The sequence below is a fragment of the Puma concolor genome, chromosome E1 (assembly GCF_028749965.1).
Source record: "Puma concolor isolate L17-30 chromosome E1, mPumCon1.1.hap2, whole genome shotgun sequence".
In the NCBI taxonomy this organism is placed as follows: domain Eukaryota; kingdom Metazoa; phylum Chordata; class Mammalia; order Carnivora; family Felidae; genus Puma; species Puma concolor.
In genome coordinates, this window is record NC_141680.1 from 62061386 (window position 1) to 62089331 (window position 27946).

Consider the following 27946-nt stretch of genomic DNA (forward strand, 5'->3'; position numbering starts at 1 on the left):
GAAGGAGCCCCTCTGGCCCCGGGCTCGCCACCCTGCCCCGCCCCCTGCCCTGTGTTCCCACCCCAAGTCTGCAGACAGGCGGGGTCCACTCGCCCGCCTCTGCTCACACTCACCCCTGCAGGCTCGCACCAAGTGTGAGACCAAGGCCGAGGCAACGCTCGTCGAACAGATGGGAGCCGTTGGGCTCGAGAAAGCTTCCTCGAAGCCTGAAGCCTTGTGATCGCCAGTGTGAAAGCTGCCGGCGTGCCCACTCCTCAGGATTTCTAAAACGGACTTGGAAAGAGAGCCGTGTGGCGGCCGCGGGTGTGAAGGGTGTGGGCGAGGGGCTGCAGATACCTCACCCCGGCCGCCCGGGCCCAGCAGAGGGAACAGAGCCCGGTCGGCGGAGCCTCCCTGAGGGGCGGTGGGCAGCGAGCACGGGAGAGGCAGGGTGGGAGGGTCTCGGGGGACATGTGGGAAAGGGGTGGGTTCTGCCGAAGTCTGAGTTTCAGCCACAAAAGTGTTGTCTTTCCTGTCGCCTCCCCCATCTCTGGACGTTTTGAGGAGACTCGTGGAAGTTTGTAGCTTCTCAGCTCCGATCCTGTACTCTCCCCAGACCACGCCGGGGGGCGCTTGGATGGCGCTTGGCTCTCGGGTTTTGATGGAGGCGAGCTGGCCAGGTCATTTAAATAGGAAGCAAAAGCAAGTTCACAAACAATATACTTTACGTAATTAAAGAAATGTTTTTCTTAATGTTTTGTAAAGCTTGATTACAGTTCAGTTTTCTTGTTATTCTTGTTTCAAAGTGGTAAATTATCAGGGAAGCATCGATATTCTGTAAACGAACAGTTTTTTGGTGGTTTAGTTTTCTGCAATTCTCTGCCTGTTGGCTGCACGTAGGAAGTACAGCGTCCTGACTGCTGAGGGAGGGGTCAGAACACCTGAGGGTCCCCTGAGCCCGGCTGCCCCAGAACGTCCCCCACGGAGTTCGAGGTTCTGTTTCCCTGAGTGGCGGCCGACTTCGAGACCCAGTCTGGCACCAGCCGCACTCAGGGGAGCCCAGACGGCTGCTTTGACTGCCTCCTGTCCCGAGTGCCGCTGGGGCAGCAGCGTCTGCCCTGGAGCCCTCTCCTGGGGGTGTCCAGAGCTGGCAGGGCCTGCCCAGCCGCCCCGTGCCCCCAGAGCAGAACATCCCAGGAAGCACTTGGCGGACGGTGGGCTTGCATCCGATGGGCGGGGACAGCCCCGTCTGCCTCCTGCCTCCCCGTCACGTGCACCCCCAGCAGCCATCCGGTTTCTCCACCGACACAAAGCCCCACTTCAAAATATCGAAACTATTTCCCTCCTCAACAGTCGTCTCAAGCGGGCATGAATTGTCTGTGGTGAAACGGCAGATGTGCGCACGTCTGTGGAAGGACATTGACAGCAGCCTGCCTTGTTTCCATCCACAGAGTGCCACCGAGCAGAGGCCAGGGCGGGCGGGGGGGGGCTGGAGTCTAGCGTTAACACTGGCAGAGTCTCGCGGCTGCGCGTCAGGCAGGGCCGACCCTGGGGCCCCGCCGGACCCCAGCAGATGACTTCCCGGAAAGCAAACGAACGTGGTTTTTTGTTTGTTTTTTGTTTTTAACGTTTATTTATTTTTGAGACAAAGACAGAGCACGAACGGGGGAGGGTCAGAGAGAGGGAGACACAGAATCCGAAGCGGGCTCTAAGTGCTGAGCCGTCAGCACGGAGCCCGACGCGGGGCTCGAACCCGCGAACCGCGAGATCATGACCCGAGCCCAAGTCGGACGCTCAACCGACAGAGCCACCCAGGCGCCCCAACAAACGAACGTGGTTTTATCTGCAGGGGGACACTGGGGAGGGGCTCCACCGGGGCCGTCCCACACGCGTGCTTGATTTCCTGGGCCAGGAGGCCCTTTGCGCGATCTTGAAGCCATCGAAAGCAGCCACCGCCCTGGGCTGCTGTCTCACGGCCGCAGAGGTCGCCAGCAGCTGGCCGTCCACACCACCTGCCCCTTTGCTCTTTCAGGCCACGGTGAATGCCCGGCCCCAGCGTATCCTCACCACGTCCTCACTCACCCAGTCGGCGCCCGCCAGCCCCACCAACAAGGGCATCCACATCCACCAGGCAGGGTAAGTGGCCCGTGTCTGTCATGCGGGTCCCTTCTGCACCGCCTCCCTCTGCACGAGGTGCCACAGCAGGAACCGCCCGGGAGCCTGACTTGTGCAGCCTCTCCGAGTTTGACCAGCCGGGGTCTGGCTCCTGCTGGCCAGCTGCGGGCAGGGAGAGCCCCTCTTACGTCAGCATCCGCAGGCGGGAGGCGGCGAGCGGACGTGCCCGCCGGGGCCGCCCTCGCTTTCCAGGGGCACCGCTCCCAGAGCCTGCGGGCGGGGCCCCAAGGGCCGTCGCTGCAGCCGTGGCGGCTGGTTCTGGAGGCACGTGCGTGTGCCGGGCGGGTGGCGATGTGTGGGCTCCCGACCCGGGTCGGTTGGCAGTGCCCGGGCGGGCGGGTGAGGACGAGGGGCTTTGTCTTTGGGTAAAATGCAACGTTCCTTCCTCCCCCAACGGCAGGGGCTCCCCCCCGACGTCCAGCGCCAGCAGCTCCAGCCTGACCAACGACGTGGCCAAGCAGCCAGTCGGCAGAGACCTGCCCACGGGCCGCCCCGGCGCCCCTGGCCCCGCGGGGGTGCAGTACACGCCCCACTCCCAGCAGTTCCCCCGCACGCGGAAGATGTTCGACAAGGGCCCAGACCAGGTACGCTCGACTGTGCGCCCTCGGTGTGAGCAGAGACCCTGCAGCCCGGGACGCGGGCCCCACCCTGCCCTCCGCCCCCCGCTGTGCTGCACGGTTTGTACCGGCACCACCTTGCAGTGTCACGGGGCCCTGGCTCCTGTGGCCCCTTGCCATGGCTCTCTGTTCTGGCACCTTCCACGTGGCCTCTCTGTTCTGGCACCTTCCTCACGGGCTCACTGTCCTGGCACCTCCCATGTGGCTACATAAGCGCCCGGAGCTAACTTGCTTTCTCCCTTCTTGGGTGAGTAGCGTCTTCCTCCGCTGGCTGTGGCAGCTGCCACGTACAAGCACCTGTTCTCAGTGGATTGTTTGCATTTTCCACGAACGTTTCATTTGCCACATAAGGAGCCACGGTCTCTGCCTTTAAGCTGAAAAAGAAATTTCAGGCGCAGGAGGGATTGGCGTCTTCGTCGGCCTGGGCGATGTGATGTGAACACATAAGCTGGGGCCTTGGCTGTCTTGCCCAGACTGTTTGCCGCTCTGTCGGTCAAGGACGCAGTCTGGAGGGGCCGTTCAGGATGCACTAAGGGGGCGGGCTGCCATGGATGCCACGTCAGCCACGTGACCCAGCTCTGTAAGCAGTGGTCTTAAGAAGTTCACAGCTGCCTGCTGGGTGATGTGTGTTGTCTTTCCCCTCGAACACCCAGGGCGAGGTTCATCCTCCTGGCTGGACCCTGACGTGGGCCGGCCAGACAGCAGCATCTGGGCGCAGGGGACACTCACTGTCTTCGGGGCCGCAAGCCAGGGCCCCGATCCAGCAGAGTGGCACAGGTTCCTACAGCAGGCAGGAGAGGAGACCCTATCACTGTGCCCCAGCTGTGGGACTTTCCACCTGGCGAGCCTCGAGAGGGACTCCTCTCTGGGGGATGCCTTCAGTCCTGCTCCCCCGTGCCCAGCCTTGTGCGGTGACGCGAGCCCTACTCTGACCACGTCGGCCGCCATAGGCCTTGCTGTGGGAAATGAACGTGTGGTCCAGGGGGACAGCTTCAAGTGGTTTATGTCTCAATACCCACATGTCCCAACTGGTCTCGCGCCCCACCCACAGCCGCTTGGCACAGTCGGGTGCCAGGTCGCCGGCAGCCCCTGCCGCAGAGGCCCTGGGGGATTGCTGACCTCACAGCGCTGGCCTGTGCGAGAGCGACAGACTCTGCGGCCCGAGCCACCGTGGCCGGCCTCGGGGGGGACACAGTCCCCTGAGTGCAGATTCAGTCGCCTCCCTAATACAGGTTCCCTGGGCCCTGGCCCCACATTCAGGGTCCCTACCACCGGGACGCAGGGTGAGGCCAGCAGAAGAACGTTCTCAGCAGCCAGACCGCTGCCTTCTGTCTCCTTTTGAACCCTGTCAAGCCCGCAAAGAGACATGCCGGGTACGCGACTAACTGTTCCTTCTCTTTCCTCCCCCCCTTTGTCCCCAAACGCCCTGAAGACCACAGACGATGCAGATGACGCTGCTGGACACAGAAGCTTCGTCTCAGCCACGACGCAGACGGGCTTCTGCGACTGGAGTGCCCGGTACTTTGCCCAGCCCGTCATGAAGGTAGTGTGCACATCCCCCGGGTGCAAAGTGGGCCTCCCGTCGGTGTCCTCAAGCAGAGCCCTGCCCTTGGCTTCCTCCTGCCCCTTCTTCCTTCCCCGAGAACCCCGGCCCCTGGCCTGGGCCGTCTGAGCCCTCTGCTCCGAGCCGACGGCGGACCCCAACTGGTCACCCACCGGGGCTCCTGCCGGCCCAGCCACTGACCCTTTGGGGCTCCTGTCCCATCACGTTTGCGGCTGCTCAACGGCGACCCCATACTGCCGTCACAGTAGCTGGTGTGAACGGTTGAAGCAGTGAAAGGAACAGACGTCACTCACCTTCCCGTCTTGTCAAAAGAAGCCAGACCCGCCTCCCCTCCGAGCTACCAGGCCGTCTGCACTGCTTTGTCCCACTCAGTGGCCTTCTGAGGCCGTCCTCCGGAGGACTGTCTGAGGCCTGGGCTCTGGGTGGCCGCACCGAGAAGCAGGCTCTTTTGGAGACCTGCCCACTGGGCTAATTCTAGTGCGTTCTGGCTGGTTGCGGGAGATGCGTCCGGTCACTGCAGATTCGAGCCACACGTCCAGGGGACAGCATGGGACAGGCGACACTTTCTCCCTGGCCTCTTTCCCCGGGAACGCCACAGGGCCTTGTGCATAGACTTTCCCGTGAAGCACATTCTCAGGAAACCTTCTTCCCTCATACAGACCATTGAAAATCGCAGCTTATTCTTAATTGTACGTCAGGCTCCACATCGAGGTAATTTCCATGAGTGGTTAGACCCTGTATCACAACTTTTCCTGCTTTCCCTTTTCCCCATGATGATACTGACTTTTGTCAGCAAAGGACAAAGGAGTCATTGTCCGTACCCGAGGCAGATGACAGAGTTGCAGTTTATTGAGCCCCTTTGCTGAAAAGAGATATCTCTCTTCGTTTTTCAACTGAACCCGACTCCCAGAAAGCAGTTTGGCAGTAAGCATCAGAAGCCTTGAGCAGCCATTCCCTTCGACCTGGTAATTAATTCGTTTACTACGATATCAACTCAGGGAAATAATCGGAGTCACGGATGATCCTGTATTTACGGTAGCAAAACCTGGGATCCAGCCGAACGCCCAACATAGGCTTAAGGGCTTAGCAATTATGGAATACTTGATACAACGTTTATCGTTATTAAGAAATTGAGCTTTAAAATTAATATCTTAAGTGCTCATGCTAAAACTTTTAAAAAGGACATAAACGGGCTACACGGTGGTCCTCATTGGCAACACCACACGGACATCTGTGCACAGAAAACAGCCTGAACAGCCGGCCCGACAGCGGGTCTCGGGCAACGTGGCGGTGAGGCCCCAGTTTGTTTTATCCATTTCTGTCTGTCCCCTGCTCTTTCCACACTAAGCACAAGCGTCTTTACAGTCAGGAAAGAAGTTTGAAAGCAGCAAACGCAAGGGGCGGCTGAGGCCCGTGCTCACCCTCGGGGCTCCGGTGCGCGGCCCTCGGCCAGCCCGCGAGCGCCTTCCTGCCGCTGGGCCCGTCGTGGAGAAAGGAGCCAGCGAGCCAGCGCTGGAATTTGCCCCAGGACACGGGGGCCGCTGCTGTGGGTGGCGAACTATCCTTTGATAGCTTAGAGGTGACAGGTGACACGGGGCTTTGCTCAGTATCAGCAGAAGTCCAGTCTCCTGGAAAGTCTCCCGCTCCAGGAGAGCGCGTCGAGCAGGTTGGAGCCCTGGGCGGGCTGCCTCTTGCTGAAATGGCAGTTGCTTGGTGTGGTGATGAACGGCTTTTCTTTTCTTTTTTTTTTAAAGTTTATTCTGAGAGAGTGCGTGTGTGCGCGCACAGGGGAGGAGCAGAGAGAGAGGGAAAGAGAGAATCCTAAGCAGCCTCCACTGTCAACACAAAGCCCGATGTGGGACTTGAACCCACAAACTATGAGATTGTGACCTAAGCTGAGATGAAGAGTCAGACGCTTAACCGACTGAGCCACCCAGATGCCCCAGCGAGTGGCTTTTTTTTAATGTCTGAGAACTGCCTGTTCGGCCGTCCACGTTGCCGGCAGGGAAAGGGGGCACAGGCACCCCAGGCTCCTTTCTCTTAGATGAGCTCGGTCCTCCCAGGGTCCGGTTTCCTGTCCTTGGCACAGGTACTTAGGCAGCTTCCTGAGCCCGGGCCTGGGGTTTTATCCTGTGTGACCACGTGCACCCCCAAAGCCAGCACCCTCCCCTTTTCCCGTGCAGCGGCAGCAGACCCCCCGCCCTTGTGTCCTTCTCTCTGTGCACCTGGAAGGGTGTGGCGTGCTGCCAGCAGCGGGGAGGCAGAGGCTGCGGGCCCAGCGGCCCGGCCTGATGCGTCCGCACCCAGAGCACCGACGCTGCAGTGGGCTGGGGAAGGAGGGTCCTCCGAGGTGCCACTCTTGCTCTCCACGCTGAGCCCACGGGGGGCAGCCAGGAAACAGTTGAATAAGCAAGCGCCGTCTCCCTCTGACAAGCTCCCACAGGCTGTAGCCTGAATGACGGGCTCCGGGCGTCACGTCCCTGCAGTGATGGGTTTTGCCCGTGGCTCCTGATGGCGGCTGAGATGTCAGGGAGAGGGAGGATGTGACTGATTTTTCTCTTACGTTAATTAGAGACCCTTTCTAGACTTGAGAAGAGAATGTGTTTTATCTCGTTGTAATTTTTTAACAATTGTTTTCCTACTTTCTCCAGCTTCTATTCACGAAGGTGTTCTTTTATTCATTTAATTCGTCATCTAATGACGCGTGTGCAATAAAACGTGTTAGGAACTTTTTTTATTCGCCTGCTTCACACATAAACTAAGAATAGCTCAAAGCTGGGATCATACCCCAGAAAGGTCAGAGCCCTAACCCTCCTCAAAGGTCAGGATAAGAAACTGAGATACTCACCGGATAAGTGAACTGACCCCAGCATCACGGTGCACGACCACAGTGCAGCCCGTGCCCAGGGGACCTGCTTCCCCACAACATGGCTGTGAGGACAGATTTGCCGGCTTTTTGTCGATTTATAGTCTGGCTTTTTACAGGTCTGTGTGGCCAAAGAGAACTGTATTCCGGGGCTCTCACAGCCCCCTCTCTTGCCCGTGCTGGTTTACAGAGCTCACATCTGCTTCAGAAAGAATGTTAAAAACGGTCCGTCAGGTGCTTAAAAAAAACAAAAGATCTATCGAAACCTGTTCTAGTTACAAAGGTAATACGGTTTTTTCTTTCTGGTTCACAAAGTTGAGAGTGATTTTCCCGGAAGTAGGCTTTCCAGAGCACGGGGAAGAAGAAAGTCTGAGCCACTGTTGGTGGTGAAATGCAGGCTTGGTCTAGAGCAGTTCGGCAATAGCTTATTGAAACGGGAAGGGGCCACACCCTAGAAACCGACGATCCCACTCTGAGAAATAGACCCTAAAACCACTGCTATACGTGTGCGTTTGTGATGATACGTGTCCAGAGCTGCCCGTTACGTTATTTCTGAACACGTAAAGTTGAAAGCCAAAAACGTATTCTTAATTAGGGGGAGTGTGAGTTAATGATGCGTCCACGCGATAGAGCCCTTCGCGGCCCCCACAGGGAGTGAGCCCCGTCTGCCCGAGGACACGCGTGGATATCCTTGATGGCACAGGCCACATAATCCCATGGTCCCACGTGCTTGCACAAGTGCCGTGCTGTCCAGGTGTGCGCGTGGGGGCGGGGTGGGGGGGAGCCCGCAGGTTACGTGTCAGGCTGTTCATGCCGTCACCAGTGTCACTCCTAGAGGGTGGGGTTGAAGTCGGGGAGAGGGACTGTCCTTCCTCCAGTGTGCACTCGTAGATTGTGTGAACTTTGTAGAAAACCCAATTATCAGCATGGTAACTTAGATTAAACTGTAGTGTTTATTTACAAAAAGAGCCTGGAAAGAATCAATCAGATTGTTTTAAGGCATCACGTGCACAGTGAACGTCAGCTAGAGCTAAGAGAAGGTTTACTCGGGGCGGAGGGCACGGGTGCGGCACTGACCCACACGCAGGATGGGGTGCAAGCGTCTCTGGGCTGGTCACAGAACGCGCTCTGCACTGCGTTAAACCTGCACGTCGACGGAGCTGTTGTTTGAAGTGCCCTAAGCTATTGTTTTAACTCAGAAAATGAAAAAGTAAAATAAAAGTGAAACCACCCAGAATTCTCTCCCCGCCCACCCCACACGCACTGCCATTGCGCTCACGCCACGGGTACCCCTTTGTTTCCTGCTTTTTCACTTACGCAGTTATAAACGTTGGACGTTTTCTCATGTCTCCAAATGTTCCACAAAAAATGGCTTCTGCTTTTTCCTTTCTTGTACATAAACCTCCAGGCCGACACAGCCCAAGAACCAGACTCGGTCACACCGTCAGATTATTGCCCACAGTTTAGTTTGCTGTGAGATTTAACTACGTCAGGAGGTCAGGTGGTGCCGTACTGTGTCCCGTTCCTAAAACGTATGCCCTGGCTCTTTGTGGAACGTTCAGCTGGAAAACAAACAGACGTGTTGATTCCCCTCCAGGAACACGAGGATGGGAGGAGCGTTTGCTTTGTGATGGAAGTGTGTGGGCAGCAGGGAGGCTCAACCAGCACTCCACGTTTCCACGTGGCCACGCCGGGAGGACTGCGTGCTCCCGCTCGCTGCCAACTGGGGGACCGCTTCTGCCCTTCTGCCCGTCTTCTGACATGCTGGCCTGGTGCCGGCGCCCTTGTGCCTTGTAAATCACTGCTGAATTGTAAACCATCAGGGGCCGAGGGATCGTGGATTGTCAGCTGTGTTCTCTCTAAAACGTTCTTTAAACTAAACAGTGTTGAAAGATTAACAAAGGCCTGCGTAAACGGGAAGATATGTGTTCACGGGTCACAGGACTTAATACGGCAGGGCCCCAGAGAGACCCAGAGTCCACGTGATGCCGGCGAGAATCCCAGTTGCCTTTTTTGTGTGTGGAAACTGACAAGCTGAGACTAAAATTCAGATGGAAATGCAAGAGACCTATTCTGGGTCCAGGGCTGTCCAGGGCAAACTAAAGATGCTGTCCAGGGCAAACAAAAAAAAAACAACTCGCGCTCCCCGATCGCAAACCTTGCTGCATGATTTCAGGGATGCAGACAGCGTGGCACCGACTTAAGGAGAGACGTGCAGACCGGTTTCGAATGAGAGAGTCCGGAAGTACCTCTGACATCAAGACTTTACACCCACAGACCCAACAACTTGGAGGAAATGCACACATTCTTTGAAAGACACGAACTACCAAAACTCACCCCATACGAAGTAGAAAACCCAGATAGTCCCACATCTGTTAAGGGAAATGAGTTTGAAGCTAAAACTGTCCAACAAAGAGAAGATAGCTCCAGAACCAGCAGAGTTTCACTGGAAAATTCTACCAGAATAATACCAGTCCTCCGCAGTCTGTTACAGGAAACAAAAGGAGTGAGCACGTCCCAGTTCGTTTGAGGAAGGCGGCATCACTCTGATCCCAAAACCAAAGACTTCACAAGAATAAAAAACCAGAAACCAGTGTCCTCCATGAACATGGCCTCAAAACCTTCAACGCAATATCAACAGATCCAACATGGCAAACTTTGAAAGGGGCAACACACCAACTGGGCAACTGACCGAGTGGATTACATCTCAAGAATGCAAAGTTGAATCCGCAGTTTCAATTAATCATGAAATTGAATGTAATTGAATGTATCAGTCGACTCAAGAAAAGCTACCTGTTCATCCCAATAGCTGCAGAAAAAGGATTTGACAGAATTCAGCAAATAGTCGTCATAACACTCTCCACAAACCAGGACCAGAAGTAAACTTCCTCACCCTCACGCAGGGCACCTACAAAACCCGCGACTCCCTTTCTCACCAGGGAGGGACTGGATGTCTTGTCTCTAAAACCAGGACCTAGGTAAGGGTGTCTGATCTCCCGGCTCCTTTTCAACAACCTACCAGAGGCCCTAGGTGTCCAGGAAGGCAAGCAAAGGTGGAAAGTGAAATAAAACTGCTCACACGGAATCATTGTGTATGTAGAAAATCCTAAACAACCTGCATGATGTCGCCAGAACAGGTGAGATAAGATCGCTGAATACCCGACGTTACACAAAAACCGATGGTATTTCTATACTAAGCACTGGAAATTGGAATTAAGCCACTTAACCCCCAAAACATGAGCTGTAATTAAATTAGCTATATATTTTTTTAATACAAGCAAGACTCAAATGCTGAAAAATACAAAACACGATGAAAGAAATTTTAGAAGACCTAATCCACTGAAGGTGTGCTCGTGGGTCAGGTGTCAGGTGTCCCTAACCTGGCGTATGGGCCGATGCCATCTCATTCAACATCCCAGCAGGTTTTGTTTTAATCAGCAAGCCGATTCTAAAATTTATGGGGCGACGCAAAGAAACTTAACCGAAGAAATGTAGGCAGAAGGCGAAGTTGGAGGACTCACACTGATTTCAAGAGTCCCCCTGAGGGCGGGAGTGGAATGGTGGCTGGGGCGGGGGGGGGGGGGGGGGGGGGGGGGGGGGGCCAGTGGGGCGGAACGGGGCCCAGAGGCGGAGCCACGGTGCATGCCACCGATTTCCCACAAAGCTGCAGGACGGCTCATTTCAGTGGACAGAGGATGGTCTTTCCAGCAAGCGGAACCACCGCGGCTGGACATCCATTTGCCCACGAGACGAACGTCACTCCATGCCCCACACCTTATTCAGAAACTAACTCAAGGAGCCTCTTCTTGCCCTACTGTGAATCCCGCAGCCGCGAAACTTCTAGAAGCCCCTTCTGGCCTGTTGGGCGATGGTTCTTTGAGAAGTCACGAAACCCAGAAGAAAAATGGTATATGGAGTTTCGTCATGTTGACTGCTTTTTGCGTATCACCGTTGACATGACAACACACGCCACAGACTGGAGAAAAATATCGTAAAACTCCTAATAAAAGCCTTTTATCCCACGTACGTAAAGAACTCCCAAAATCCCACATGGAAGGACGCAACACCATTAAAACTAACGGGCAAAAGGTTTGCACAGACCCTTTACCGAAAAGGCGTGCACACAGCAAAGGAGCCCTGAGAAGGTGTGAGACAGGGAGGCGGGGGTCGCCGGGGCCGCGAGCTGCCGCAGGGGGCAGCAGCTCGCTTCCGTACGACGGCCGACATTTTAGATCGCTCAGTCCCGAGCACTGGCAGAGGAAGCAGAGCAGCCCAGACTCTCGCCCCTCGCGGTGCCAGGCGCCCTGGAAACGTGTGGCCGTTTCCCGCGCGACTGAGCCTATACTTACCGTGCATCCCGGCAACCCTGCCGGACGTTCCCCGGGAGAAGTGACAAAAGCTACATGTGCACGTTTATGGAGGCTTTGTTCACGATCGCCGGAAACCGGACGGAACCCAGACGTTTCACCCGGTGGAGAAACAGTGCTGGGACGAATACCGATCCCCTGAGAAAAGTCGCCCCGATAAACCGATATACACACGACACGAGGAGTCAGGTGCGGCTCGCTCAGCAAGGGAAGCCAGACACGCAGGAAGTGGGTGGGGCCGGGCCTGGGGCCGGGGGAGGCCGACCGCACGGGGGCACGGGGCAGGGCCAGGTCCGTTCCCCACCAGGCGGTGGGCTTGTGACCAAGCCCCCGAGAGGGGGAGCGTCCTGGAGGGGGACCCCGCCTCTGTCAACCTGATGCTTCGCAGGAACCGTGGTCGCGGGGCGAAGGTGCCCGTGTCTGGGCCTCCGTGCACGCAGGACACCCTCCTCTCCCCTCCCCTCCCCTCCCCTCCCCTCCCCTCAGAGCTTCTCCCGTCAGGGCCACAGGGCGTGTGCACAGAGCCGGCCTGGCCAGGTCAGGAGCGGCCGTCACTAGCGCACCTGCCACCGGCATCCGCCACCTCTCTCCGCCAGAGTGACGTCCTCGTTTGTGGCGGGGGAAGGGGGAAGGGGTGGCTTCTCACACAACAGGAAAAGTCACAGCGAGTGTCAAGGTGAAAACAGGCCCAGGGGCACTCGGTTGTGTCGTCAGAACAGGCCTCGTTTCTGGGTGGAAACGGAGCTCGGGGTCTGAGCACTTGGCGCGGAGTTAACGAGCCTTCCCCAAGGCCCGTCTCTCCTTTTGCCTTTGGGGGACCCTCTGACCCTCACCCTTGGTTGCCCCGGGACAGGCCAGGCCTGAGGCCCCAGCCCCCGCGTCTCCGGGAGGCTGAAGGGCGGGAATGGGTGCTGGGACCAAGGGGTCACGGCCGCAGTCACACAGCACTGCCCCGCAGCCACCCGCACCTGTGGTCCTCCGTCCTGCTGGCTCGTCCTGATGGCTCTGGGCAGACCGTCCCCAGGTGGATGCCAGCGGCGTTCGCAGAGCCGTGTGCGGCCCAGCTCTGACCGTCTCCTTGGATGAGCACACCTGGGGGGGGGGAGGGGCACCTCCATCGACGGGCCTGCCAGGGGCCCCGCACGTCCACGCGCCTTCCTTCCTGTCCTTGCAGCCGCCATCTTGTGTCCTTTGGAGCCCCAGGTCCGTCCCTGGGCCCGGTCCCTGCCTGCGCAAGGGGGCACCCGGGCCCTGGGGCACGTGCGTCCAGGAACCCAGTGCCCGTCCTGCCCTCCTGCTCGGAGCGCCTCTCCCTCTTCCTGTGATGTGTTCCCACGGAAACCGGATTCCATCAAAGGGCGATATCCTCGCCCCGCCCACGCTTTCAGTGTTTTTGTGGTTGGCGTTACTGACCACTTGCCGTGTCTTTTGGAACAAGCTCTGGGTTGTCACAAAGTGAGACCAACTGTTACCAGCCCGTGATCTGCCCCGTCTCCCCCCCGGGTTATTTCCAAACCACTAAACAAACGTTCTGTGGAGGCGGCTGACACCATTTCTCCTTGTCGCCTCCACGTGTGGATGTCTGTTGTGGCTGTTGCTGTCTTGTTCGGTGTGGGGTTGTGATTCTGCAGAAAAAAAGAAGCAGCAGAGCAAGGAAACAGCTCGCAGCAGGGACCCGCGGGCTCCAGCAGTGAGGCCGGGGAGGGTGGGTGTGTGTTTCTGTTTTGTAATCAGAACACGGAGCATCCAGCGTGGACACGTGAAATGTGCCGTGGTCTGGGCTCCTGTCCGTGCAGACGCGTGCTGTTTCTTAGCCATGCTGGCGCCTACGAACGCGCTTGTGGCCACCGTCCCTGCTCCCCGCCCCGTGCTTTCCCCAGCAGAGAAAACGATCTTTACATCCGAGCGTGGGCTGTCTGGTACCGTGTGGTGTTACCGCGCTGACCACGGGCAGCTTAAGGTAGGCCCGGCTTCTCGGCTCAGCCGAGACCAGGTAGGGTTTTCTCTTGTGTGATTAAGCTCTTCTGTATTTTGGCACTCGACGATTCTAGGTGTTCAAGCAGGGACCCAGGCCCAATCCAGTTTACTTGATGACACGAGAGGATTAAGGAAATCCACGTTTCTTAAAAAGCCAACTTAAATCCCGGCTTCCTCTTGGCGGGGGGCGGGCCTCTTGCGGACGCTGGTTTTACACAACCGTCCGTGCACAGGCACACGAGTGCGCACACACGGGCCACGAAGCAGGAAGGACCCCTGCCCAAGGAACAGAGAACAGGGCGGTTTGTGGGGCACGCATGTATTTCGGGGGAACTGAGCTCAGTCTCTGACACCGTGGCTCGGTGGGGAGGGTACAGGGTTCTTGGGAGCTGTTTGAAGCTGACCGGGTCCACAGTCCGGCCGTTTCCTGATGCCTCACCTTGTGCTCAGTCAGCTCAGGCCGCACAGCCGCCCCCCCGCCCCCCACCGGGGCCCCTCTGTTGCTGTCATAAGCCCCTTTCTGGTCAAGTGCGACGCCCCAGTTCTCTGGCACAAGAGGAGGGATAAAGGCAGAAGTCCCTGGGCACGGCCCACCTTTTTCTGATTTTGCCTTTTCAGTGTGTGCGGCATCGGCCTCCGGCCCCCGGCCCCCTCGGCTCAGGCTGAATCCCGCCAGCTCCTTGTCCCTGAAGCTCCTTGCCTGCTTTGGCAGAGGCTGCCCCGCTGCCCCATGTCAGGGGCTCCTAGGAGCAGGACGGCACATGGCCTCAGGGGTTGAGGTGTCCCCTGAGTGTGTGCCACTCCCTGCCCTCCCCAGGGGGCCCTCTCATCCTCTAGACCCAGCGGCCTGCGGAGCGGGCAGCTCCCCCTCAGCAGGGGAGGCCAGGCACTCCTGTCTGCCACCCTCTTGTGCCAGCCAGCTGGACTGGGGCGCCCTGGCCAGGCTGCAGAACCCAGTTTCCTCGTTCGGGAACAGGGTCCTTTCTTTCTGGTCATGACCTCGGACACACTGCAGGTTTGGGTCCAGAGCCACAGTAAAGTGAGTCCACGCACGTTTTGGTTCCCCAGAGCGCGTAAGTCACTGCCCTACGCTGCAGTCCGCCGGGCGTGCGAGAGCACCGTGTCTGAGGAAACCGCGTAGAGACCTGAATTCAAAAATACTTCAGGGATGCCCGAGTGGCTCAGTGAACTCAGTTTACGGCTCAGGTCATGATCTCGTGGTTCGCGAGTTCAAGCCCCGCGTCAGGCTTTGTACTGACGGCTCAGAGCCTCACTGGGATTCTCTCTCTTCCTCTCTCTCTGCCCCCTCCCTACTCACATGCGCGCTCGCTCGCTCTCTCGCTCTCTCTCTCTCTCTGTCTCTTTCTCTCAAAAATAAATAAAAACGAGCGCCTGGGTGGCTCAGTTGAACATCTGACTTCGGTTCAGGTCATGATCTCACAATTGGTGAGCTCGAGCCCCATATCAGGCTCTGTGCTGACAGCTCACAGCCCACTTCTGATCCTCTGTCTCCCTCTGTCTGCCCCTCCCCTGCTCATGTGCGTCCGCATGCTCTCAAAAATAAAAACACATTAAAAATAATGCTAATAAATAAACAGATAAAAACATTTAAGACAATACCTAACTACTAAAACATGCTGACCGTCACCTGGGCCGTCAGAGGCGTCAGCACCAACCACAGATCACCGTAACAAACGTACCAGTGATGAAAAGCGTGAGGTACCGTGAAAGTCGCCGAGATGTGCCGAGACCCGGGAGGTGAGCAGAGGCAGCTGGGAAGGCGTGCTGGCCGCGGGGTGGCCGCGAACCTCCCGTCTGTGAGCCACGCGGGGTCCGTGAGGCGCAAACAGGATGCCTGTGACTTACTCGCGAACCTCACTTGGTGTTATTATCGTTCAAGATCCCGGAGGAACACGACCTGGAGAGTCAGATCCGCAAGGAGCGCGAGTGGCGATTTCTCCGCAACACCCACGTCAGGCAGCAGGCGCGGCAGCTCATCCAGAAGGGTAAGCCGCCCGCCTCCCGAGGGGGGCGCCTCCGAGGGCCCGTGGCGGGGCTGGCGGGGTGCAGGCCCTCCTCCAGGCTGGCCCCCAGGAGCCCCCAGAGCGCTCGGCCACTCTCTCCCAAGAGAAGCCCCCGCCGGCCTCTCGCACGAGCGAGCCTTGTGCGCCCTGCCACTCCCAGGGCGGAAGGAGCCCCGAGCTCTGTCTGGGGCACAGGCCACACGCAAGGCGCTGCTTGTGCCCAGCTGGCCCCTCCTGTCCCAGAATAATCCCACTGTCAACCGGCGCTGTATCTGAGTCCCACTTTACCGACCCTTTTACCAGACTTGCCGAGACAGGCCCCGTTTGCGGGCCCCCAGCCTCACCGGTGCTAGACGGGCAGCCTCCCTCCCCTCCCCCACCCCCACCCCCTCCCTCCCGCTCTCCCAGCCCCGCGGCTTTGGGGGCACAGAGAGGTGGGGTGCACCTCCATCTTCTACTGCGAAGCCAGCGTGGCCCCAGTCACTGGGCTGGCCGGGCCGACCAGCTGCCCAGGCTCCGCACAGAGTGGGACGTCGCGGGCTGTCAGCCCTTCTGTTGACGGACTGATCCCGCCTTGCCTTTCCGTCCTGTAAAATGGTGGCAGTTGCCAAGGGTCGCTCTTTACAGCCGGGGGTGGGGCCCACGAGACAGGCTGTCCCCGCAGACACGCGTGTCCCTGAGCACACGCGGCCGCTCCAGAAGCCACTGTGGCGTGCGGCCACCTCTGTGTGCAGCGTTCTCCGTAAAACTCCTTGGGGCCATAGTCGCCTCGTAAGGCTGCCTCCGTGAGGGGCTGGCGGCGGCTGGATGTAAAGCAGCCTAGTGTTCAGGCCTCGGCGTCTGCTGGCCTGGCAGTCACCGCTCGGACGTGTGCAGCCAGGCCGGCCCACACCCCACGGCTTTCTTCCTGAGGACAGAACAGCCACCGGCGCGTCGGCGCTCTGGGAATTACAGCATCAGAGGCTGTTTTCTCGAAGGTCTGCGGTCCTGCAGGGGCCCCGTTCTACAGGACAGTGGACTCCCTGGACCCCGCGTCTGCCTCCCGCAGTTAGGCATCGGAAGGCAGACTGGCCCCAATGGGGAAGTCACACACAGGGCCAGGGGCTCTGGAGAAAGAGCCGGGCTTTCCTGACGAACACAAAAGACTGTCTTTGTAACCCGGGTCGGGTTCTCCTGGTCTTTTTGGGAAGAGGAGACCTCCTTGTTAGACACAGCTGAGGGGGGCTCCCGGACGCAGTCGCCGGGCACGTCAGCCCCTGAGAGGTCCTTGCGGTGGACCCGGCCACCAGAGACAGGGACACGGGCGACCCCACTCGCGTGCCCGCACAGAGGCTGCCGCCAGTGGAAAGTGCCCCTTCTGAGAGGCGGCTGTGCCCCCCTGAGAGAGGGGGTGCCTGCAGCTTAATGAGGTGGTTCCCCCAACGCCTGTGCCCGGCCTCCCCCAGTGACCTCGGCCGGCAGGACCAGTGTCGTCACAAACGCACAATGCACCCTGACCCGGGAGTCGGTGTTCCCGGTGTCTCCCGGCCACCCGCGGTCGGGGCCCCTGCGGGTAACACTGCTGCCACAGACAGAGCCCCTGGGACCTTCTGGCGTGTGTCCCTTCGCCCCGTCCTTGTCACCGGCTGGTTTTCCGTTTTTGCCGCTATAACGGGGGGGGGTGCGGGGGGAGAGACGGGGGGCAGGGTGAAGCCAGCACTAATGGCCCCCCCGGGTTCCCCAGGGGCCAGGCCGGTGCCCGACGACGCTGCAGGGACCCCACGTCCCTGGCTGCGCTGAGTTGGCCTCGTATTAGTCACCAAAATCCCACCTAAACCTGTCTTGACCTCTTGTCCTTTTAGCCTCTTTTTACTGTTTTCCCGAGACTCCTTCAAAGCCCCTTCCTGACGGCTTCTTTCCTGGTTCTGGTTTTGGGGGCCCGGTGCAGACATCTTTGTTCACCTCCCTGTCGTCTGTGGTGATCTGTCCCTCAACCGGGTAGTTCCGTAGGGACCACCCCCCTGAGAGGCCACCAAGACCGTGGCCCGTGTGCCCGATGCTTCGACCTGGAACTGAGTTACAAACGGTGGCCTTCCTGCTTTCTTCGAAAACCACCAACTTGCACATCTCTGAGCACGGCGTCGTTGCACGCACGAACTGACGAGCACCGACTGCAGGCTCGTGCTGGGGGGACCCTGCGGTCAGGGAGCCAGGCCCTCGTCCGACCCCTGCTTGCCCTGTGTGTCCCTTGTGCCTCCCCAGGTCCCCAGACAGGAGGCGCCACGACCCCCGGGTTCTGCACGTCGAGGCCCATCGCTGTGTGTCTCTTTGGGCAGGTATCGCAAGACTGGACGACCAGATATTCCTGAACAGGAACCCCGGTGTCCCCTCCGTGGTCAAGTTCCACCCCTTCACGCCGTGTGTGGCCGTGGCTGATAAAGACAGCATCTGGTACGCAGGGCACAGGCGGTCGTGTGTCTCAGCCGGTAACGGCCGGCCCCCCGGTGACGGTGCCGTGTTCCCGGCGCGGGAGCCGCGAGCCCTCTGGGGTGCTGCGGGCGGCGGGGCTCGAGAACACGGGGGGAGAGAGAGGTGTGCGGGCTGGCGGGAGCCTCTTGTGCCGGCACCAGAGCACACGTGGGCTCCTCAGAGCCACGGTGTGACGGGGACGCACAAGGGGTTCGCTCTCGGTACCGCCTGCGGAGACGCGTGATCGCAAGACGCCAGCCCCGATTTACTGTGAGTGTGCACTTGTGTCGCAGAGAACGTACGCGCTTCGTGGGGGGCGAGGTCAGGGTGTTGTTCCCTCTGTTTTTCCCCTTTTCTTTATTGTGGTAAAATACACACAGCACAGTTCAGCATCCTAACCGGGTTTAAGTGCCCAATTCAGGGCCACCAAGCGCGTTCACACAGCGCGGCCACTGCCGCCGTCCGCCTCCAGAACTCTTTCCGTCTCGAAAATCTGAAACTCCGCCCCCGTTAGACTCTAACTCCCCCTCCCACTCCCCCCGGCGCCCACCGTCCCGCTGTCTGTCTCTGGATTTGAGACCCCAGGGACCTCACCTGTCCCGGGTCTGGTCCTTCCACTGAGCCCTGTGCCCTGGGGCTGTCCACACTATGGCAGGTGTCAGAGCGTCCCTCCTTGTCCAGGCCGGGTGATACCCGGTGTGTGGCTGAGCCAGCTGTATCCCCCATGCAGCAAGGGACGCTCAGGTCATTTCCCGAGTTTTGGGGTTTTTTTTTTCAATATGTCCTTAAGGGCAGGTTCTCTTTTTCATTTCTTAAAAATATGTTTACTTTCAACACAGCTTGGAGGAGGACAAAACCGTAAGATTAAGTCCACCTGGATGGTTCGTTGGGTTTAATTTTGTTATGAAAGGAAGCGACAAAGTAAATAACAAGGGAGACAGGTATCTTTCGATACCTGTCCTGGAACAGCTTATATCTGACACCGAAGGAGCTGAATTTGACCTCAGATTCTAAATGACTGCGAGCCACCCGTACGTTTATGTTTTGTTTTTTTGTTTTTTGTTTTTTTTTTAATTTTTTTTTTCAACGTTTATTTATTTTTGGGACAGAGAGAGACAGAGCATGAACGGGGGAGGGGCAGAGAGAGAGGGAGACACAGCATCGGAAACAGGCTCCAGGCTCTGAGCCATCAGCCCAGAGCCCGACGCGGGGCTCGAACTCCCGGACCGCGAGATCGTGACCTGGCGGAAGTCGGACGCTCAACCGACTGCGCCACCCAGGCGCCCCTTTTTTTTTTTTTTTTTAATTTTGTTTTTAAGAGTTCCGTAAAGTAGAAGCAGAATGTTAAAGACTCTGTAGACAGTCGTGTGCTCCTAATAATTAAGGCTCTGATAGCAATAGGCACCGTTGTTCTGATGCTCTGTGTCTACGGGCACACGGCCAAGTCCTCTGTGTCGACTTGTGTCCATCCCATTGTCACGGCTTCTTTCCCCCACTGGCGGTCGTGAACAGGGGTGGGCAGACCTCTCGGTGGACGGCCAGCAGAGGGACCCCAGGCCCCGGGGCGCCCCCACGCCCGCCCCGAGCCAGCCCCCGGCAGCCGTGCGCTAGGGCTGCTTGTCCACACCCTGCCAGAGCTTGTGGCTCTCATGGCTTTGGTCGTGGCCACCCTGGCAGGTGGGGGGCGATCGCCCTGTGCATTTTGTTTGCGTCTCCCTGACGACTAACCTTCTTCCTCTCTCCTTCCCCGAAGTTTTTGGGACTGGGAGAAAGGGGAGAAGCTGGATTACTTCCACAACGGAAACCCTCGGTATACCAGGGTCACCGCCATGGAGTACCTGAATGGCCAGGACTGCTCGCTGCTGCTCACGGCCACAGGTGAGTGGGCTTTGTGGGGCCGGGTCCCCACACCCAGCGTGGAGACCCCAGCACATATTCATAGACGGCCTTTTTGGATCCTGATCGTTCTTCTGCCAAGGGGGCACTGCTCACAGGAACAGCCACCTTCACCGAGGACGTGGGAGGTTTTGGAGGGAACGGGCTTCGCCCACAAACAGGGGAAGCAGGGTGACCAGTGCCGGGGGTGTCCCAGGACCGTCTCCTGCTCTGGGCAGGACCTCCCCTGACCGGGAAAGGCGCTGTCTGCCTCCGGCCCCCTGGCCCCCGTGATGCCCTCAGAGTTGAGGTGGAGGGGTCTGAAATGGGTCACTTCACATCACTCTGGAACAGGCTTCCCAGGACGCCACCCTGGGCCACAGGCGTCTGCTTTAGCGGTTTAAAGACAGGACTCCGCTGTCTCTGGGTATTGAGAGTCACTGTTGATCTAACTGTGCTTCTTCAGGGGTGACAGACCAGGATGGGACAGGCGGGCAGGGAGAAGGGGCACACGAGAGGGGGCCAAGGTCGACATGCAGGCTTATTTCCCACATTACCCCAGTCCTGACCTCGGTCTGTCCCCGTCCTGTCCTCAGCCTGGCCTGGGCCTGTCCCTGTCCTGTCCCCATCCTGTCCTGGGTCTGTCCCCGTCCTGTCGTGTCCTATCCTAGGTCTTTCCCTGTCCTGGGCCTGTCCCAATCCCGTCCCTGTCCTGGGCCTGTCCCGTCCTGTCCTGTCCTGTCCTTGGTCTTTATCTGTCCTGGGCCTGTCCCCATCCTGTCCCTGTCCTGGGCCTGTCCCATCCTGTCCTGCCCTAGATCTGTCCCCGTCCTGTCCTGTCCTATCCTTGGTCTTTCTCTGTTCTGGGCCTATCTCCGTCCTGTCCTGGGTCTGTCCCCGTCCTGTCCTGGGCCTGTCCCCATCCTGTCCCGGGCCTGTCCCTGTCCTGGGTCTGTCCCCATCCTATCCTGTCCTATCTTAGGTCTTTCCCTGTCCTGAGCCTGTCCCCTTCCTGTCCTGGGTCTGTCCCCATCCTGTCCCGGGCCTGTCCTATCCTGGGTCTGTCCCCGTCCTATTCTGTCCTATCTCTGTCCTGGCCCTATCCCCGTCCTGTCCTGGGTCTGTCCCCATCCTGTCCTGGGTCTGTCCCCGTCCTGTCTTGGGTCTGTTCCCATCCTATCCTGTCCCCGTCCTGTCCTGGGTCTGTCCCCATCCTATCCTGTCCTATCCCTGTCCTGGGCCTGTCCCTGTCCTGGGTCTGTCCCCATCCTGTCCTGGGTCTGTCCCCGTCCTATTCTGTCCTATCCCTGTCCTGGGCCTATCCCTGTCCTGTCCTGGGTCTGTCCCCGTCCTGTCCTGGGCCTGTCCCATCCTGTCCTGCCCTAGATCTGTCCCCGTCCTGTCCTGTCCTATCCTTGGTCTTTCTCTGTCCTGGGCCTATCTCCATCCTGTCCTGGGTCTGTCCCCGTGCTGTCCTGGGTCTGTCCCCGTCCTGTCCTGGGCCTGTCCCCATCCTGTCCCGGGCCTGTCCCTGTCCTGGGTCTGTCCCCATCCTATCCTGTCCTATCTTAGGTCTTTCCCTGTCCTGAGCCTGTCCCCGTCCTGTCCTGGGTCTGTCCCCATCCTGTCCCGGGCCTGTCCTGTCCTGGGTCTGTCCCCGTCCTATTCTGTCCTATCTCTGTCCTGGCCCTATCCCCGTCCTGTCCTGGGTCTGTCCCCATCCTGTCCTGGGTCTGTCCCCGTCCTGTCCTGGGTCTGTTCCCATCCTATCCTGTCCCCGTCCTGTCCTGGGTCTGTCCCCGTCCTGTCCTGGGTCTGTCCCCATCCTATCCTGTCCTATCCCTGTCCTGGGCCTGTCCCTGTCCTGTCCTGGGTCTGTCCCCGTCCTGTCCTGGGTCTGTCCCCGTCCTATTCTGTCCTATCCCTGTCCTGGGCCTATCCCCGTCCTGTCCTGGGTCTGTCCCCGTCCTGTCCTGGGTCTGTCCCCATCCTATCCTGTCCTATCCCTGTCCTGGGCCTGTCCCTGTCTTGTCCTGGGCCTACTCTTGTCTTGTCTCTCTCTGCTCTGAGCTTGGGCCTGCCCTGTCCTGTGCTATCCTGGGCATGTCCCCATTCTGGCCCGGCCTGTGTTGGGCCTGAGCTTCTGAGCCATCAACGTAGCTGAGCTGACTGCACTGGGAACCCCCTTCCCTTCAGAGGGTTCCTGGGCCCCAATGTGAATGATGTACCCACGGGGAAGGGTCCCGCTGGCAGCCTCTCCCCAGGCAGTGCCACCTCAGGACCAGACAAAGTTGAGCCACCATCCAGAGCCATTCCCTCAGCCGCAGGCATCAGGGTGAAGGGGTGGACAAGGGCGGGGCGGTGGTGCGGGAAGCTGCAGGACGGGGCGTACTGAGCACCTCTGAGCACCGCGGAGGAGGAGGAGGGAGTGATCCCCAGCACGGCGGGCACCGGGGAGGGTCCCCAGGAGTAGGGGGTTCCAGCAGAGAAGCAGCACGAGGGCTTGGGTTCCAGAGCAGGGTAAGTTCACTGTCAAGGAGACCGGGGCCGGGACGAGCCGACGGGTGGGTGCGGGAGGGGACGGGTCAGCGGGCATCCCGTGCGGTCATCCTCCAGGCGGGAGCCACCTCTGAGGCGACGCGTGAGGGGCCGGCGAGTCCGGAGAGCGCGGCCCACGTGGGGCGTAGGGACACGGGTGGAGCCTCACGCTTACGCCACTCAGGCTCGCAGAACCCTGTGCTGAGTGTCCAGGGCAGGGAGGGGCGGCCAGCCCGCCTCCTGACGCAGGGAGCCCCTGGGGTCACAAGCTGGGGGCTCGGCCGGAGGTCTGACTTTGTGGTGCGGGTGAGTCACTGCGAGGAAGGGAGCCACCTGGGGCCAGAGTCGAAAGTAGTGGCGGGTCCCCCTGCGCCCAGACAGGAGTCTGAGGGTGGAGACGCGCGACCGGCCCGCTGCTCCTGCGTCAGGCCGCCTCGAGGGGGACCGTGTGGTCTCCTGCCACCCGGGGGGGGCGCTCCCTCCCGCGTGCCGGAGGCCAGGCCTGCGTTTTCACCTCCCCCCCTTCTCTCCCCAAGATGACGGCGCCATCAGAGTCTGGAAGAACTTTGCGGATTTGGAGAAGAACCCAGAGATGGTGACCGCTTGGCAGGGGCTCTCGGACATGCTGCCCACCACCAGAGGTGGGTGCTCCCGGGAGCGGCGTGGCCCCTCACTGCCCGCCTGCCCGCCCGCCTCCCCCTGGCGGTGGCTCCCCACCGGCCGCCTCAACTGTGAGCCGCCGCTCTCCCCCGGCTGCCCTGGAGCAGGAGACGCGGCCCCCCGAAGGGCTCCCTGGCTGTGGGCGCACCTGCCCGCACCCTCGTCCCGGGCTTGCAGCCGGCGCTGCGGGAAAGGCCTGGGGGCCGTGCCCCGTGCCCAGGCGAGCTCCCTTCGGGGGGCGAGCGCCGTGGCACGCGGGCACGTCTGTCCGGACGGCGGAGGCCGCGGACGCTCGCCCGGGTGGGGGGACACAGCTGCCGCCGCACACCGGTCCCTCGGGGGCTCACCGTGCTGCCGTGGCACGTGGACCATCTGGCACGGCTGGGTTCCAGAGACGCCAAGCCGCGGGGGCCACGGTCTCTCTGCTCAGCTGACAGTGAAAGCAGCTTAGTCCCCTGCCCTGTGCTCCCGGTCCGGCCTGGCTGCGACTGTGTCCGCTCCCACGTGGCCCCGTCTGTGTCCGGTTGTCGTGTGGCCGTTCTCTTCACGGCCGGTCATCTGTGTGGCTCCCCTCCCCTCTGTGAGAGCGCCCGTCCTGGCGAGTTGCTTCCCAGGGAGGTGACGTCGTGAGGGAGGGGCCGCCCAGCGCCAGCTCCAGGGCGGACGTCTCCTTGTGGACTGCTTTAAAACGTCGCTGAGTTTTAATTATCTGAGGAATAAAACAGTCATCCTATCACCCCCCACCCCCCACCACCGCCAAGGCCCAACACGGCCACTTGTGTGTCACCGGGCCTCTCGCTTCTGCCTCGGTGTTCCCGGATTAGAGCAAAAGCTTGTCTCCCGCCCGCAGCCACCCGGGAGCTCCCGGGGCAGAGACCCCAGGGAGAGAAGGGAGAGAAGGGATGGGGACGCCAAGAGTCACTCTTGCGCACCCGGGACACCCCCAGCAGCGCCAGGCAGGGCCCTTCAGAGTTCTGGCTGTGGCCTGCAGGGGCCGTCCAGGCAGGGGCCCGAACCCCTCTCCCCGGCTCTCAAAGCTGTGTGCCCACCCCGTGTGGTTCTCCCGCTGGCCCTGCAAGCTGTCTGTTCAGGAGGAGGTGTGCCGGCCCGCCGCGTCCGCCCCGGAGCGGGTGGGCGAGGCCCGTCCTCTGAGCACACGTGCACGTGGGGCACAGGAGGGGCACTTGCCCACAGGCCCAGGAGACTTGGTGTGACCAGGTGCCCGGAGAGCTGCTGGCCGGGAAGTCCCTCACGCAGCTGTCCGCAGCTGGAATCCCGCGGCCAGGTCACCGTCTGGTTCCTCAGTCTGTGACTAAGGATGGAAAGTCTTGTGAGATAGGCGCAGGGTCAGCGCGCCGTCAGCTTCACGGCACCTCTGGCTCACGCGTGCACACACGTATGCACATGTTCTGGCGTAGAGTCGGGGACGGGCTCTCCCTTCCGTGCTCCCCGCGGCCCCATCCCTGCCCTACCGACAGCACCTTCCCCACACCGGGAGCCCTCCTGGCCCGGCCGCGGTGGACGTCACGGCGGCGTTTACAAGCACTCAGGCACTTGGAGGTTCCAGTAGCTCGTTCGGCCCGGTTTCACGGTGTGCCTCAGCTCCTTCCGATTCTCCACCTCGAGAGAGACTTTTTGGGGGGCCAAAAACCCTGGCAATTGTGTTTTCCCGCTTGTCAGGTCACGTTTTGGTTGAGGTCAGCCCTTTTTCTCCAGACCGTGGCACGCTTGGCCTTGGCCACTCCCACCTGTCACCCTTCCTGCTTCTTTCTACTTGAGTGTTCTTCCAAACCTTTTGGATGGTTTGGCTCTGTCGACTGCTCTGGCTGGCCAACTAACCCTCACTCCAAACCCATCATCCTCGCCTCCTGGAAGGTCTGGCCCGAAAGGCCCCAGTCTATCTTGACTGCCAAAGCAGGAAGGTGAGTGCCTTCACTCTTGCCTGTGACCGCCCTGGCTGGGGGCGGGCGCCTGGCCCCTGTGGTCCGCGTGGTGGCATTTGTTGTCTGGCCCCTGGCGCTCTTTGGGGCCAGGAGAGGGCTAGGGCTAGGGCTTATCTGTCCTGTCCACGCATCCTCTCCCGAGCAAAAGAACACCAGCCAGCGAGCACTCAGAGGTCATGGGTCGAGTCAGGTAGCTGCATAAGGCTCTGGGACCAAATCTTAAGGAAAGCCATTGAGAGGAAATCTCCCTCGGATCCGAGGCCTCATGGTTTCACCTCCTGGGCCCCCTGACCCCGAAGGCAGGGACTCCATCCTGTGGGCTTTATTTAAGGACATTTCATGAGATCAGAGAAGTCGTTCCAGATCAAGATTGGTTTTTCCACGTAAACTTTTGAAAAGTAATCATTTCCGGAATTTAATACAAGTTTGTTATAGCATCTATTTCCATCTGAAAAATCCACATATAAGTTTAATGGTTACCAAAACACCCACACGCAGCTGCCCTTGGATACACAACTGTAAAACTGGGTTAGCAAACATAAAATGTGTAACGCTCTAAACGAGTCATTTTTCTCTCTTAATTTGACCGTTTGGGAGCCTTGTGAGGAGACGGGGCCTCGGGAGTCCGGGCAGCGCAGATTCCAGACCTGTGATTTACAGAGTCAGGCGGAAAGGAGCCTGCCTCCCGGCCTGTGCCCGGAAGCCCTTTGCAAGGTCTGGTGCCGTCCTCCGCAGGAGGACAGACGAGGCCGTGGGTCTGGGGCCGCTGGGGCCTGAGGCGCTAAGAATAAGAAGTCCCTTCAGATCTAACGGACTTACAGTTCAGTGTTCTGTGAAGAGCTGTTTTGGTAACACGTTCCCTGCGTGTAAGATCCGGAAAGGAAAAACCGGAGCAGGAGACAGGCTTCTGCTCTTTGGGAAAGAGTACTCGAGCTTCTCAGGAAAACTGCAGGGTCGCTTTCTCTGAAAGCCTCAGGACCGCCTTCCACGGCTGGGGGCTGGGGGCAGACGAGGGGCCGGACGGCACCTGGTCTGGTCGTGTCCAGCTGCTTGGCTGTCAGTCAGGGTCGGTGCCGCGGGACGGAGCCTGGGACAGGACAGGGCCCGGGCTTGTCTGTACCTCGGCAGCCCCAGAGAGCCAAGAACACGCCGTCCAGCCTGGCATGTGTGAACGCTGACACCAGCCCTGGGCCTTTGGTTCGCTCTTAACATTCACCCGCTGGGAGCGGCCAGGAAGCAAGCAGGGCGAGGACCACGAAAGCCAGGACGGTGCCGGCAGAGCAGCCTTGCGCCGGCCGCTTCCGGAGCTGCTGGCCAGCCTGCGCTCGGCGTGTGCGGGAACGGGCGCTGATGGCGGCCCCTGTTCCTCCAGAAACCACAGGCGGATCTAGAATCCGGAAGGGCAGCCCCCTCGGTGCAGGAGGCAGACGTGAGGGGGCCGGTGACAGCCCCACTGTGCGTGAGGCTGTGCGGGCTGGAGGGCGCATCGGCCTGGAGGCCCCCGCTCCCTTCTCAGACAGGGTGGCTTGCCAGCCTGACCAATGGGGAACATGTCCCCATCTTCTCCCAGCCCTAGAGCAGCTCTCACGTGGTCTTGGCCCACTTTCCAGATCAGAAACGTAAGTTTAGGTGAAATCATTTGCTCCTGAGCAGTGTTTCCTGAGCCCAGTTTTCTGCTGCCCGACCCGCGTCTCTGAACCCGGCGATGTCTAAGAGGTGCTCGTGGGGCCATAGAGGGGGCCTGACCCCAGAGGGGGGCTCTGCACCTGTGTCCCACGGGGAGAGTGGGGACCCCCTTGCCACAGGGCTGTGCTTCTCGCCTGTGCCCGGAGGACTGGCCCCTTGCCCTGGGGGCTCTGCACACCTATCCTTTTGGGTTTTGTTTTTGTGCAAAACCCACCACAGAGGTCTCTCTGGCCGGCATGCTGATGCACCTGCTTTGTCCCGGCCTTGAGAGAAGCCTTGAGGGCCCCAGAGCCCTCGCGCAGCTGCTGGTCCTGGGCTGGGCTCCGCCCTCAACCCGCACGGGTGAGGCATCCTGTCACTCCACACGGTGGCCAGGCGCCCTCTCCCGGGCTGTTCCCCCTTTTATGGGACCGGAGTGTGCCGCGCCTGGGGTCCAGGGCCCCGCCTGGCCAGTGCTCAGGAAGCGTCCTTGGGGCAAGCTGGATGTGCAGCAAGAGGCTTGGCCGTTTTCCGTGTCTCAGAGGCCAATTTCGATGACGCTCTGTCCGTTTAAAAGAGAGGAAATAACTGAGTTGTCAGATAAGCCTTTTTCTGTTTCCCTGGTGTCCATCAGGGTCAGCCTGGCAGCGCAGAAAGAACCAGACCGTAATACAGGGTGGGCCTCGCTGGGGGTCCTTACTCTGCCTCGCTCCCGTCGTTTGCTCTGTGAAAGTTACCAAACCAACCTGAGCTTAGGTCCTTCACCACAGCCAGGAGGGTGGAAAGATGTGCCCCCTGCAGGCTGGCCGGGGTGTCCGGGCCCCACGGGGACGCCCCCTGCAGGCTGGCCGGGGTCCCCGGGCACCCGCGTACAAGGCACCCTGTGCACCTGTCCCGTCGTTACCCTGTCTGGCGCCTCTGGAGCAGGACTGCCTGGTGCCTGGTTTTCAGGTCAGGAAACCCGCGTTGAGGAGGGGCGGTGGCTTTCTCGGCAGTGGGAGCTCCGCATCCAGGGCTGTCCCTCTGTGAAATGCGTCTCAGGGTCACAGGTTCAGAGAATATGACTGTTCCCACCTTCCGGGCACTTGTACATCCTACCCGAGGTCAGATTCGTCTGCACACGCAAGGATCTGCCTGCCGGACGCGGTGCCCGGCGCTCGGGAAAACCCCGCCGTCTGCAGCACGCGCGCGGGTTTCTAGTCCGCTGGCTGCCCCACGTGCTCCCAGCTACTTTCAACCGGAACGTGC

The 27946-nt window shown here is 59.8% G+C and overlaps 1 protein-coding gene across 4 annotated transcripts in view; it reads left to right on the top strand.

Moving 5' to 3' along the window:
- RPTOR (regulatory associated protein of MTOR complex 1) overlaps positions 1–27946 on the top strand; it is a 335760-nt gene that overhangs the window by 296680 nt on the left and 11134 nt on the right. For all 4 annotated transcript variants that reach the window (XM_086685560.1, XM_086685561.1, XM_086685563.1 and 1 more), the window contains 7 exons: positions 2012–2115; positions 2555–2738; positions 4204–4314; positions 15446–15551; positions 17885–17999; positions 19771–19895; positions 22967–23071. In XM_086685560.1, the coding sequence (XP_086541686.1) occupies positions 2012–2115; positions 2555–2738; positions 4204–4314; positions 15446–15551; positions 17885–17999; positions 19771–19895; positions 22967–23071 (850 nt within the window). The remainder of the gene's footprint in view (positions 1–2011; positions 2116–2554; positions 2739–4203; positions 4315–15445; positions 15552–17884; positions 18000–19770; positions 19896–22966; positions 23072–27946) is intronic.